The 13,558-nt window shown below is 41.2% G+C and overlaps 2 protein-coding genes across 3 annotated transcripts; one reads left to right on the top strand and one right to left on the bottom strand.

Annotated features, from left to right (window-relative positions):
* The first annotated feature begins 406 nt into the window (after nucleotides 1-406).
* aspdh (aspartate dehydrogenase domain containing) lies at nucleotides 407-3,944 on the top strand. The gene is made up of 8 exons (XM_056402053.1): nucleotides 407-493; nucleotides 612-671; nucleotides 883-1,027; nucleotides 1,190-1,274; nucleotides 1,839-1,988; nucleotides 2,196-2,419; nucleotides 2,506-2,645; nucleotides 3,332-3,944. Exons 2-8 carry the CDS (start codon nucleotides 617-619, stop codon nucleotides 3,367-3,369), a joined length of 837 nt encoding a protein of 278 aa, XP_056258028.1. The 5' UTR covers nucleotides 407-493; nucleotides 612-616; the 3' UTR covers nucleotides 3,370-3,944.
* Nucleotides 3,590-13,157, bottom strand: gys1 (glycogen synthase 1 (muscle)). Of its 2 annotated transcripts, none has more exons than XM_056402051.1 (16): nucleotides 12,997-13,157; nucleotides 10,018-10,136; nucleotides 9,609-9,790; nucleotides 8,465-8,656; nucleotides 8,153-8,344; nucleotides 7,832-7,976; nucleotides 7,525-7,642; nucleotides 7,149-7,269; nucleotides 6,910-7,016; nucleotides 6,661-6,720; nucleotides 6,072-6,264; nucleotides 5,705-5,831; nucleotides 5,516-5,611; nucleotides 5,235-5,398; nucleotides 5,067-5,147; nucleotides 3,590-4,962 (listed from the first exon to the last, which is right to left on the bottom strand). In XM_056402051.1, the coding sequence occupies exons 2-16, from the start codon at nucleotides 10,133-10,135 to the stop codon at nucleotides 4,723-4,725; spliced, it is 2,136 nt and encodes a 711-aa protein (XP_056258026.1). In that variant the 5' UTR covers nucleotide 10,136; nucleotides 12,997-13,157; the 3' UTR covers nucleotides 3,590-4,722. The 2 variants fall into 2 exon arrangements, with proteins under 2 accessions (XP_056258026.1, XP_056258027.1); XM_056402052.1 differs by having other exon boundaries at nucleotides 8,159-8,344.
* Nucleotides 13,158-13,558: the final 401 nt, after the last annotated feature.

The following is a 13,558-nucleotide window of genomic DNA, read 5'->3' as shown; positions in this document are numbered from 1 at the left end:
GTAATATGTAATATATGACTCATTTGTAGGGGTTGTGATCAAAAATTGATTTTAAAAAGATTAGAAAATGAATTTCACATTGCATTGCTTATGTTCACTAGGTGGCCACACTGCTTCACATTTCTCCAAAAAGGAAAGAGCCACACCGCATGATGTTCTAATAGAAAACAATCTGTGCAACAACAAAGCTTTAGACATAAAAGCAATATATTAGATTTTTCTTGAAATGAAGCACACAGTTGCATTGGGCATGTTTAGTTTTATTAAGCTTTACAACTGAATCTGAATGTATCTGAAACTGGAATTGTTTAAATGAATGGAGGAAGAGCCCTGCGTGAGATATTTCCACAGACAGAAAAACAGACAATAATTAACCGTGGCCTCTCTGAGTCAAACTTTGTACTGTGTTTTCCCATAATTCCTAGAGTCGTGGGCCAGTAGTTGTGCTTCAAGCTGGGAGACACACAGCTCCGGAGGCGTGTGGGATTATCAAGTGAGTAGAGCAATAAATGTAGTGACGATATATTACATTGGTTAAGAGGAGATTGAGGAAGATGAGATATGAAGGTATGTTGCAGTTGCTTTTATCAGCATGTTTGCTTCCTCTGCAGAGGACATGGCAACCAGCTCTTCTTCCCTAACGATTGGAGTCGTAGGATATGGACATCTAGGTTGGAGCTCCCCTCCAAACACAAGACACACACTCTTTGAATACTTTGCTTAAATTAATGAATCTTTCCTCACATCAACAATCTGCGTGTGCGTGTGCGTGTGTGTGTGTGTGTGTGTGTGTGTGTGTGTGTGTGTGTGTGTGTGTGTGTGTGTGTGTGTGCGTGCGTGCGTGTGTGTGTGCGTGCATGCATTCGTGTGTGTGTGTTTTAGGACAGTACCTGGTTCAGAGGATCCTTCAAGATGGAGCTGCTCTTGGTTTGACTCTGGCTTTTGTTTGGAACAGAAATTCTGACAAGCTCAAAGGTTCAGTTCCTGACGAACTTATACTTGGTGATCTATCAACTTTTGCAGACAGGTGCGCATACACACACACACACACACACACACACACACACACACACACACACACACACACACTGCAATAAAAAAACTCAAATGAAAACACAGTACTACCATACAGAGATGTGTCTAATGCTGCATGACATCTTTCTAACACTAAACACTTCGTGCTTTACAGGCGATGTGATGTGATAGTAGAAGTGTGCCATCCTCAGATAGTGAAAGAATTTGGGCTTCACTTCCTGTCTCAGTCTCATTTCATGGTGAGCATCTCATCTGTTTGTATGAGAGTTGAGCGCAAAAGCAATTTATTTATTTTTCTAAACAAAAAACTCTGTATTAACAGTTTTTTATATAAAAGTCAATGTTTGTGAGGGATTTTGTTGTATTTAATAATGAGACGGATCAATTTGCCTTGATAAATCTGCAGTCTTTGCTTTTTATGTTCCTATTCTTCAATTGTAACAACACTTAAAACAGACAAGAGTAAGACAGATGACAAGGTGTTTTAATGGTCGTTCACTGGTCTACTCTAATGAGGAGATAACATTATTAAAGGGTTTGGTATATTTTAGGGATTTATAATATATTATGGCAACTACAGTATCTGATAAGGTACAGTATGTGTTTTTCCATGGTAACAATGCTGGCTTCATTATCTTCACTATCTATGTATGATTATTGGTAAAATTTATGTTGACATATTCCCACTTTAAACCCTGATCTTTTAAATTCATGAATGCTAAATAAACTAAGTAAATAAAAACACGCAATATGGTTAATCATAGTTTTATCCTGTTTTATACCTTTATTTCTCCTCCTCTGAGGTGGGCTCTCCCTCTGCCCTCTCTGATGCTGATCTGAACAAGAGGCTGCGTCAGGCAGCTCAGCAGTATGGTAGGACACTCTACGTCCCCAGTGGTGCATTATGGGGAGGCCAGGACATCCAGAGGCTCAATGATAGTGGAGCCTTAAAGGTAACACTGGGCTAGTACGGTGTGGAGTTGGCATGCAAGTAGGCGAGTTTAGACTGTGAGCTGCTTTGTTTTCACTTCGGCTCTGTAGATGAAAATGGCTTGAATAGCATCAGTATTGACTCGATTTTGCTTTTGCTTGAGTTACAGTACATGTCAGTGTCTCTGGTCATCATTACTGTGTTCTGATTGAAATTCTCTCTGGCGTAGGCGTTGTTTATAAGAATGTCCAAGCATCCATCCTGCTTCCGGCTGACAGGAGACGTCCTCTCACACTGGACGGAGGGAGAGGGCAGACGGGTTTTATTCAGAGGCTCGGTGGCAGAGTTGTGCCCACTTGCTCCTAACAACGTTAACACTATGGCAGCAGCAGCAGTGGCAGCAGGAACACTCGGCTTTACTGGTGTTCAGGGAGAGATTGTGTCTGACACAGCGTGAGTCTCACTAAAAATCAGGTTGACTTGACGAAGCCTTTCACATCTGCTTGAATTATCCACTCTCATACCTCTTTATGCCACAGGTTGAGTGATTATCATGTGGTGGAGGTGGAGGTGTCTGGGCCTGATGGCTTCTCAGTACACACAGTGAGGAGGAACCCAGCCAGACTCGGAGCTGTAACTGGCAGTGCAACATACAACTCCTTCTGGAATAGTTTACTCGGTGAGTCCTGTATATTGTTTCAAACACTTTCTCAAAGATCCTGATGTAAAGCACAACAAGGCACCTCTTCATCAGTGTAATAGTTTCACTGTTTCAAACAAGCAAAAGTTCTGAACTAGGGTAGGGAGGGTTGAAGAGAATTAGTGCTCCTCCTCCATTGAAATCTTTTGCCAGCTGTAGCTTTGCTGTAGAAGAAGTACTGAGATCTTTTACTTAAGTAAATGTACCAGTCCTGCAATCAAAATCTAATGCTAACAGTGAATGGTACTAATGCTTAAAGTATCTAAGGTAAAATTACTTACTGCAGAAAATGGCTCCTGTGACTGATGTGTTATTGTAAACAAAGTTTTTGGATTGTTAATAATCATGCATCAAGTTATAAGGAGTACTTTTAACCATTGTGGCTAGTTTTTAATACTTTATATACAGTGACGTATTTTAGTCTAGTTGGTCTCCCTCCTTATAATATTATCATTTGTTTTTAATTTAAATAATAATCTAAAAAGTAACTTCAAATAAATGTAGTATACTTGTAAGTACACATACCTCAAAATTGTTCTTAAATACAATACTTGACTTTTTAGTTACTTTGCTTATTAAAAGTAAGAATTGAATTTGTGTGTGTGTAAATAAGTGACATGTAATTGAGATTCTGGTTTTAACCTTTACTTTCTTGTTCTTCTCAGTTTGCAAAGGTCACGGGGGCCGAGTCTACTTGTGTTGAGGCAGGTGAGGACTCCGGAGGCTAACCTACAACACAGGAAGAGGATCCACTGCGAAATTCCTGGTACATTAGATGGTTTATGTTGGACAAGTTGTGTGGATGGTGGATCAGTGGATCAGTATGTCACTGAGAATTTGAAAACCCCTGGATATCTTTGTTCTAATAAAGTGCATGCACACGAAGAAAGAAGAGCCAGTTACCATTTGTAAAGCACAAACAGTTATATTATATATTTAAACTTTATTATAAGTTCATCTGGTGCAGGACTGTAACAAATGATAAAACTATTACAGGGAGTGTGAGTATATGCCTGGTAAGACCATTTTCCCTTCTTCCATAACAAACAGTCAAGACGTACTTTAGCTCTCTCATATCTTTCACCTGAAAACATGGTTGCCATCACAGAACACAGTCCCTTTTATCCTCTGTCTGTCTCATCTCTTTTTCTTTCACAAAAAAATACTTGCCGGATCAGGCGAACCTATGAATATCCATCTCCACAAAAGCACACACACAGACATACAGGATTAACACAAGTGTGAGGTTGTTTATCGATGATCGTCACTGAAAGGCTGTGATAAAATAAGGCACAGAAACAAAATGAAAACACACACATGACACTATTCATGCCATAAGTTGTTGTTGTTGTTGTTGTTGTTGTGTGTATGTGTTTTACACTTTATTTCCATTCTGGGAAGTTTTGTAGTAAACAAGGCAGAAAAAAATGCTACAATAAGGTCAATATCACACTTTTAAGCCATACAGTAAAAAGAATACGTGATACTTTGTGGCTACTCACAGCAACTGACACCGTCTTTTCATGGGCATTTTTTAGCTGGAAGTAGCTGAACCTGCTTTGAATGTAAAGATGACATGCTGGTAAAAAGGAGGGTTATGCTGTTTTCCCTGCTCTGACCCTTTGAATCAAGTATAAAAACCCCCTCCAGAGTTATTTTTTTCAACGCTTTAGACCTATGTTATCCAGTGTTAGTACTATACAAAATCCAGCAATCCTGATTTTGTTTTATCCATGATGAGCTGTCGTTTAGCCCTTTCTAGCTGCTGCATTTCCTCCACAAAGCGAACCACTGGTTGCACTGCTGGTATTACTGAAAGAAAACCAAAACATATCAAACTTTTAAAAATTCTGAGGAACGCACAGGTTGGGAAGACAATGACAGTGATGCAATTTTTCACAACAAGCCAATATTAAATTTATCACATCCATTCACAACTGCACTCATTTATAAAGTTTGTGAGTATGGATGACTGTAACGATTTCCACAAGATAAGGTTTTACTAGTGAGGTTTAGCATGTACTGTATGTACTGTATGTGTGTGTCTGTGTGTGTCTCAGTTTTTCTCGCTTATAACACCGTTGCTGTTCCCGTTGACCCCGAGGACAGACTTGTTTTTGAATGGCGGGGTGTAGGGCTGGCGGATGTTCACCCGGTCCTTCTCCGCCTCCAGATCCTCGTCGTAGCGTTCGTCTTCGTCGTTGTCCTCAGCCTCGCTGTGGTGGGGGGAGGAGTGGCGAGACAGAGCTGGAGATGGCGGCACAGAGGCAGGTCGGGGGTAACGAAAGCCTGAGGTCTGAGGATGAGAACGAAGGCATTCAACTCAAAGATTTGACTTCCATGAATGCAATAAATAATGTTAAGTAAGTCTCCCATCCAAAGACACACAAGTTAACTTACTGAGGTAGGCTCATGAGGTTCATATAAGTAAGTGTCAGGGAAGGCTTTAGCCAGGGCCATGTGACGAGCAGCTATATAATACTAGTGTGGAATAGAAGAAGAAACAAGATTAATTCATTTCAAAGATGTCACGTGAATAAAATTCATCTTTGGGATTTGTAATCTCACCCTGCCGAGGTATCTCCAGTCCAGGAGGTCACTCAGGCGCTCAGTCCTGTTCCTTTGGATGATCCTCTGGCGCCGGCTCTGCTTGCAGAACTGGAACAGGAAGGACGTGAGCTGGTTACACGACTCGTCGATCCCCCGATACCGCCTGTCCAGGATGTAAATACCTGCAAAAGGGGAAACAGCATGACATTAAAGTAAGCATCAGCTATCCCTCTTTACCCTTTTAAAGAGATCTCTAAGAATAACTGAGAATTAAAAAGATAATGTATAAAGAAACACACCATAGGCTGAGGGGTCTGCTATGTGTTCCTCCATGAAGCAGCCAAAGCCTGACAGGTTAGTTGAGATTGACGGAATTCCCATGACTGTGCACTCAGCTGCAAATGACAGAGGCAGTGAGGCCCGATTAACATTTTAATATCATGCATACATGTATTCACGTGCAACTTGTCAGCATGTGTGAGTCATACCAGGTGTGTAGCCCCAAGGCTCATAGTAAGAGGGGAAGACACCAAGGTGGCAGCCTCTTACAAACTCCTCATAATCCATTGGAAGTAAAGGAGAGGTGGACGAAAGGAACTCTGGATGGAAGATTATCTAACGGATGGAGAAACCGTTCATTATCAGAGCCTGTTATAGTATATAGTATTTACCATAACAAATAGTGTGATTAGCAAGCTATTGAACTGAAAAATGAATGGATTATTAGCTGTGTTGAGTGTGTCTCCAACTGTTAAAAAAACAAACAAAAAACAAACACAAATACCTAAAGAGTTGAGGGGAAATCCTCAGGGTTGCCATTGTGATTATTTTTTTATGCACTACCAACTGACATACCTTGACACGGTCAGCAGAGCTGTTGAAAAGGCCAATGCGGCGGACACAGTTAAGGATGGGGTCACTGCTGTCCTCCAGCATGTTATGAGTGCAGATTGGAGGCTGGCACTGTCTCTGAGTCGCAAAGATGGCGCGCTTCATGATGGTGAAATCCTCTTTGTCCAGCATCTTTGACACATCTGGCAGCTGCCCACTAAATTAAACAAAGTGTTTTAGACCTCATGATGAAAGGAAACTAATATACTACTATACTAGTATATACTATACTGCTATAACTAAAACTTGATTATTTTGGACTTTATTGTGTAAGACATGTATCTGGATTTGTTAATCATTTCCAAAAACACCTAAAATATTTATGGAATACTTGTTAGCATGAATAAACTTCATCAGTTTGTTACACATTAAGTACCATTTCAACAATGTTGATAATGAGTCCCCATTTTATACAAAATCTAAGAACATTTGATGGCCTGATGGGAAACATATGGATTTTATTTGTACTCTGATTTAATTTGATGCTCTGATAAAACAGATTATTCAATATCTTACAGGTTTTCGGGAAGTGGACCGACAGTGTTCAACTTACACCAGAAGTGACTCATAGAGTTTCTTTCCAAAGCGTTCCTTCACAGTCTGAGCAGTATCCCTGTCAGAGACAAAGATAAAGAGAATGCAAGTATAATAAGATAAAAGTCAAACTGTCTGATGATGAAGAGAGATCAATATCTGTCTCAGTATGGATGGGTCAGTGTAGCACTGTCTGCCTGTCTGAATCACAATCTAAACATGCTTCATCTCGATGCTTCGCCTTGTTTAACATAAGAAGAAACCTCACCAGAGCTGCTTCCTGACTGCTTGGCCCTTTAAGGTTTCCACATTAAAGTTGTTTGTCCGAGCTGGCATGATGAAGAATGCAATGACGGTCACATCACTGTGGTTGACCTGCGACAGGTAGACCACACAGAAATATTGAGTTAAGTTTGGTATTCACCTTTCTCCTCCCTCCCTCCCACACACAAACACATAAATGCTTCTACTACGTCTGTTGACACGATAACACCAACACACACTTACTCTCAGCAGATAGTTGAGTCTTGCTAAAGCCTCCAGGAAGATATCAGCTCCTTTGTTGGAGAACTCATACCTTCCAGCTATGAAGAGGAACAAACACTTGTCCAGGTTGAAGTCAAGGTGCCTGATGAATACAATCCAAAATCAGTGTAGCACTTACACTTACAATTTACTTATGCCTATTTTGGTTCTTTAAGATTTTGACAGGACATTAGGAAGAAGTCGTTTCCTGGTAAATTCAACAGAATATACATATAACATAAGATTGACTTTATTATTTACTCTATTTCACCAATGTTCGACATCTATCCTCCCTCAACATGCTGCTACAGTCTAGACAGTGTTGTGATACTGTGAAGTGTGTTGCAGGGTCGCTCACCCATAGAAGTGTCCCCTGATGAACTCCTGAATCCGATTCTTGCTCTGGGCATGGAGGTTTTGAAACTCGTGCATGGCTGAGAACTTCTTCACATTGAGCCCGTTGGGAGTGACAATGTCTGTGCATGATGGGAGAGATGAAGGGCGTTCAATGCAAAATATGGCAGATACTAATTCAGACCGTCAGTTAAAAAGTGGTGAGAAATACATTATATCCATGTTCAGCGAGACCAGTGATAAATAAGAAGAGAGTGAGATATCAAGGGAGCCTCTTCTCTAATGTCATACATCAATTCACCTCCACACACCTGGTTTCCTCTTGAGCAGGAACTCTGCCTCGATGGCTGTAATTTGTGACACAGTGGTGAAAACGTGAGCGCAGTGAGTAGCTGCCCGCTCCAAACAATAGCGGTGGTAGATCTGTCTGTCGCCCGCTTCCTTATCCACGTTGAACTGAACGAGACACAAAGACAACAGAAAGTATAATGAGGTTGATTTGTTCTTGAAAACATAATCCACTACATGTTTAAGAATAAAAATTACTTGTTTGATTATGGATTTATTGTGGCATTATATATACTGCACCAATCTATCCTTTCCAAAATTTGTGAATATGTAAACATACTCACACACACCTCTGAAAGCTTATTATAGAAGTCCACATTTCCAGCGCACAGGTATCGTCCCAGCAGTGTAGCGTGAGTGGTGAAGATGGTTGCGACAGGCAGCTGTCTATGTCTACACAACACCAGGCCCAGGCCAGCCAACCACTCATGGAAATGAGCCACGATGTGTGGAGGCTCCTCACTCTGAGCTGCGTACTGTGATATGGGAGAGCACAGAGTCAATGTGAACAACAAACATACACACAACACAGCTTTAATTTCATGTTTATGCACGTTTTTTCTTCAGTTGCGAGGCACTCGGCAGGAGCTGCTGACCTCTCCCAGAAGCCAGGCCGTCAGGAAGCCGAACAGCACAGCGTCGTTGGCCTCACGGTCGAACCAAGGCACGCCGATGTCACAAAGATCCCAAAGCTCGCTCTTCCAGCGGTCCAGAGACCACGCAGTGAAGCCGACATCAATCAGAACAACGTAGGGACTGCCCTCAATGAGCCAGCGCCCAAAGTAGACCTGTGTGGGGGATGAATGAATGAAATGAAAGAATGCGAGGCAGAAAAGTTACTTAATGCGACACCTCACCATGGATGAAGGCATATTTCTTACTCTTTAAAGTGACTAATTTAATTCTATTATGTGGGAAAAGTTGAATGGTTTATCATTTTACTACAAAAATAGTACAAACCATTGAAATCTTAGGAAACATATTCATTTTAAGTTAAAGAGTTGCAGCTGCAACAGCAACTCCTACTTTTTTGTTTGATGCAAAAATGACATTGCATTCATTCAAAGTTACATACGTTTGTTTTGTTTTGTTGATACAGAATCACAGCGAACGAATGTGGCTTAAAGCTGACTAAAGTGGAATTGACAAGTTTAACATACAGGATCTGTCTTTTAAGAAAATTAGTTGGCATTTTCAGCCCAACTAATTGTGCTCTGGTGCTGGCCTGTAGTGGAGCTTATAGGTTGTGTGATTTGAGGTAATCCAGGCAGGCTGTGTTGAAAAGGCTGCACTATCCCTTTAAAATAGATTCACTACCACTCCAAGCCTTGACCCATAATTCCACAGCACTCCCAGAGTGACACAGCACAAAGCATTAAAAGTATCACACACACACACACACACACACACACACACACACTGGCAGTCATCTATTTCTGGAGTGTGTCTGTGTGAAAGAGTAAGAGACAGAGAGACATTGATACAACCTCTAACCTTTGCAAGGAAATGTCACGGTGTTTGGAGATGTGGGCAGGGACAGAAGGCTGAGCAGAGGGCGAGTGGGTCAGATATAAAAGAGAGGCTAAGGAAGATCTCTAAATGGGTTTTAAGTGTAGTGCACATTCACCGCATGTATTCACAAATCTCTCTCCATAACTGTAACTCTCTCTCTATGTCCTTGAGTGTAACACAAATTTAACTCAGAAGAGGTGTGTGTTTACTGTGTTCGTGTGGTAGTACCTTACACCCACTGGAGTTCATCTTGTCAATGGTTCTCTTCAGCACGGGGTTGGTGGGCTCGATCAGCTCCACCTGAGTGCGCACGTTGCTTTCCACATAGGGACCCACCAGGAAATAGTTCTCCCCCCATTCCTCTGAGGTCAGACGGGCTTTGGTCTGGATGACGGTGTAGATGCCTCCAACTTCAAACATGCAGCAAACATGCCACACGTACGCACACAAAGTGGAGACAAAGATATAATGTTATTCAGCCTGATATATATATATGTATAGATATACATGAGATATTAAGATGATGGGTCTCTCATAAAACAGGAATAATCTGTGTAAATAAGATAACAACAAGAAACAAGAAATACTATTTTTAAATGTTTGTCTCAAAACTTTTAAGAGGAAGTGCAACACTTGCCTTTGTTAGCGACCTCCCAGGCAATTTCAAAAAGGACGGCATCTTCCAAATCAAACTCCTCATCCCACTCCTCCAGTCCTGAGAGGGACGTGACAGACAGGCTGCGAGCCAGCGGCATGCTGGGTAAATAAAGAACACACTCACGTGAGACAGGAGCACCCTACATGATCTAAGATGGTGGCTTTTGCCATTGTCACTTATTGTACTTATTTATTTCACATTTGAATATAAGACTTTAAACCAGCCCATTGTTTAATTACTTTGCAAAGAAATTCAATCAATACTTTTACAATGGGACTTTAAACCAGTTGCTTAGGACAACAGTAATTGAATGATTTTAAATTTGCTTTGTAAACCTCAAGTGTCAATGATACATTTTTTAAACAATCTAACTTTCTCTGAACAACCATTTCCTCACACACTCCCAAGAAAGAAGTGACTCACACACCCGATTTCATAACTCCTATTACATTATACTACTGTGATGTAAAGTCTTTCTCAATCTCAATTGTTTTACAGCTTGAACGATTTCTCTCTGGTGGAACTCTGATGATCAAAATGCAAATAAAGATACTTATCATACACTATTGGTCAAAAGTTTTAGAACACCCCCATTTTTCCAGTTTTTATTGAAATTTCAGCAGCGCACACTCAGCGAAAAAAATTGTTTAGGTCCAAAAAAGAAAACTGAAAAATCATGTCAATTTCATAGAAAACAGGCCATTTTCATGGATTAAGAAGTTGGTTAATTTACAGTTTTCCTGTAGCTGTGGAAGAAAACTTCCTACAGGTGATTTTCAAACTCCTTGTCTGTACAAAGGCAGTGTTGGAACAAACTGTGTTACTACAACCTCAAATTAAGACAATACTGTACTGCAGGAAGTAATACTGTATATCGCTTTCATCCTACAGCAAGATAATGACCAGAAACATTAGAAGAAAAGAACCAGACGCCCTGGGACGAACTGGACAGAAGGTGAAAGCAAAGCAACAAGTGCAACACATTTGTGGGAAAAGTGTTGGGATGAGCTTTCCAAACGTTTCATTTTCATTGTAGAAAGAGTGTCACATGTGAGTTTGGCTGCTGGATGAGTCTTTAAATATTTATTATTTATGTATAATTAAATCTATAATTTCAGAGTACACTGAGACATTACACTATATTTCAGTAACAACTGGAGAGATGGAGGTGTTCCAAAAACTTTTGATCGGTAGTGTATATGATTTTCATTTCTCTAGTAACTTAATAACTTAACCTTTAGATGGTCTCATGTGAGACCCTGGTCAAACAAACAACACAGAAGTCATACAGAGCCACACTGAGTAACAGGGATCCAACATACATGTGTGCATGTGTCATGTATTTGCTCAATCTGAGATGGTCAAAGGGCTTCCTCTGGCTACATAACATGCACATGTACAGCCATGCATATCTCATACTATATACAATCTGCTCTGTGAGAACAACACATTCATCCTGCACTAGACCTCCACTGTAAGGAGCAAGACTCAAGTTTCTAAGTTTAATTATCTGTCTTCCCATCAGTAACGGAGACATTTAAAGAGAGGACTACATTCCTCCTGGCTGAGTGTAAAAGGGAAGCTTCAACTGTTTTCAGTTCCTGCTTGCCAATATGGTGCAACCTCCTGAACAAATGGGTGAGTAGCGTGAGAAAAGATGCAGAGCTGAAGGAAGGTACAGACAAGTGCACATGTCAGGTATAAACTTGATCCAGCTGTTTACGTTGCGCCACTTGTTGATATGCACAAATATGTCGCAATACCTTGAAGTTCAGGTGTATAAAAAACTACAAAAAAATGAACTAGTGAATGAACACTACACATTGGGAGAGGGGAAATGCTCTTCCACCTGTAGAACAATCCTGTCCACAACTTTGTTCACTGCTCCCCAAAAATTTAATCTGTGTATATTCTACTGGTGAGACAATCTCAAATTCATAAGGCATACAGACGGCATACCTCTCAAATAAAATTTCCTCCATTTGCGTGCAGTACCACAGAATTTCAAATCAGATTAATCCAAGTTACACACTTAGACACACCCTACTGTGTCTGATGTTTTTCCAGAAAATAATTAGCCTACCTCACAAGTAAATCCTTGAAATTACATCTACTCCTTCTCCTTCATTGAAAAATATGTGTCATTTCCAAAGATGGACTGCTGGATACAAGAGGTCTCCTTCTTCACTGAAACATCTACTCTCAGTGGATGTGCTCTAGAGGTTTCAAGTTTCCACATCACACTTGAACCATGCCTGGCTTCCATACTAGTCGTGATATCTCAAAATCCTGAATCCTCATACATCTTAAACTCAACACAGAGAAACTTCCCCCTCCAGGAAATAAATGTGAAAAAAGTCCAGTGAAGCTCCAACATCCAACAGAAGTGACTCAATCATTTCTACACATACTTAGTGAGTAAATACCACAGTGCCTAAATGGGACTATTTCTTCGGGGACCCCCTGGGCTCTGTGTGGGTGCCCTCACATGGCTTTGGACACCACTTTATGGAAGCACTATAATGTTCTACTAACACTCACATGGACATGCAATCACAATAATTACCATCAGGCCCATGTCCACTATTATGAATATTTACATTGTGCAGTCTAGTGGGCCTCAGGTCTTGAGGAACACCAGAAATCGTCCCAAATCAAGCTATGGAGGACGCACTGCTCGTTCACTTCGGGCAGTGGCTGCTCGTCCAAAGACCACAGGCAATAACAGTATCAAAAACTCAACAGTAGAGCTGCCGGCTGCATATGAATGCTGTTACATGCATATACTGTGTTTTCTCTTGAGTTGTGGGGCGAACGTGACATCAGGCACCTACTGCAACACAGCTGCGGAAACGCGTAAAGGACACAGCGTCCTGATGCGCGTCCGCAACCACTGATGAAGTATTCAACTATTATCATTGTAGAACATTAAACACATAAACACAGATGTCGACTTACCCTTCGGTTTGTCCCAACTTTACGAAGATGAGCTATAAGCAGCTGTCGTAGTCAGTCCATGGAAAGGATAACAGCGGAGAGTGGGGGAAAGGGGGCGGCGGCTTTAGTCAAATGCCAGCGACTCACATTGGTTTGGTGCGTTTGCTGTCATGTTGAGGGACGGGACGTCCACGGCCTGCGATTCAGGAAGAAGGTGGGGTTGGTGAATGCGGGTCGCTGCTGTCACATTATGCATGAGCCTCACTCTCATTGGCCTCAGTCTCCTCTTTGTCTCCACCTCTGCACACAACGTGACGGGAACTGGGTGTTTTCCTCAGCTGAGAGACGCTATTGGCTGGGCAGAAGTTAAAGGGCGCTACAGTGGTTGGTGAATTAGCATTTCATCCATTCAAAAGAGGGGAGTCATTGGCACCTTTTTCTTTTTTTTCTGTTAGCAGGGAGAAGTGCAAGAGAGTTATTTATAATGTCTCCTAAGGGTCATGTAGAACATAGTTTGGAGAAAACAACATGACCGGTGACATTAAGACACCCAACCCCTCCACATATCTCTGTCATCTATCCT

The sequence above is a fragment of the Seriola aureovittata genome, chromosome 17 (assembly GCF_021018895.1).
Source record: "Seriola aureovittata isolate HTS-2021-v1 ecotype China chromosome 17, ASM2101889v1, whole genome shotgun sequence".
Lineage (NCBI taxonomy): Eukaryota > Metazoa > Chordata > Actinopteri > Carangiformes > Carangidae > Seriola > Seriola aureovittata.
The sequence above is the reverse complement of the archived record's forward strand: the minus strand, read 5'-3'. Positions and strand labels throughout refer to the sequence as shown.

Excerpts from the sequence above, each read along its gene's own strand:
- aspdh (XM_056402053.1), top strand. The coding sequence starts at position 617 with ATGGCAACCAGCTCTTCTTCCCTAACGATTGGAGTCGTAGGATATGGA. Across the intron at positions 1,275-1,838 it reads TGTCTCAGTCTCATTTCATG|GTGGGCTCTCCCTCTGCCCT; the intron begins GTGAGCATCTCA and ends TCCTCCTCTGAG. Across the intron at positions 2,646-3,331 it reads CTTCTGGAATAGTTTACTCG|TTTGCAAAGGTCACGGGGGC; the intron begins GTGAGTCCTGTA and ends TGTTCTTCTCAG.
- gys1 (XM_056402051.1), bottom strand. The coding sequence starts at position 10,135 with ATGCCGCTGGCTCGCAGCCTGTCTGTCACGTCCCTCTCAGGACTGGAG. Across the intron at positions 5,399-5,515 it reads AGCAGACCCCTCAGCCTATG|GTATTTACATCCTGGACAGG; the intron begins GTGTGTTTCTTT and ends CCCCTTTTGCAG. Across the intron at positions 4,963-5,066 it reads AACCTCATGAGCCTACCTCA|ACCTCAGGCTTTCGTTACCC; the intron begins GTAAGTTAACTT and ends TCTCATCCTCAG.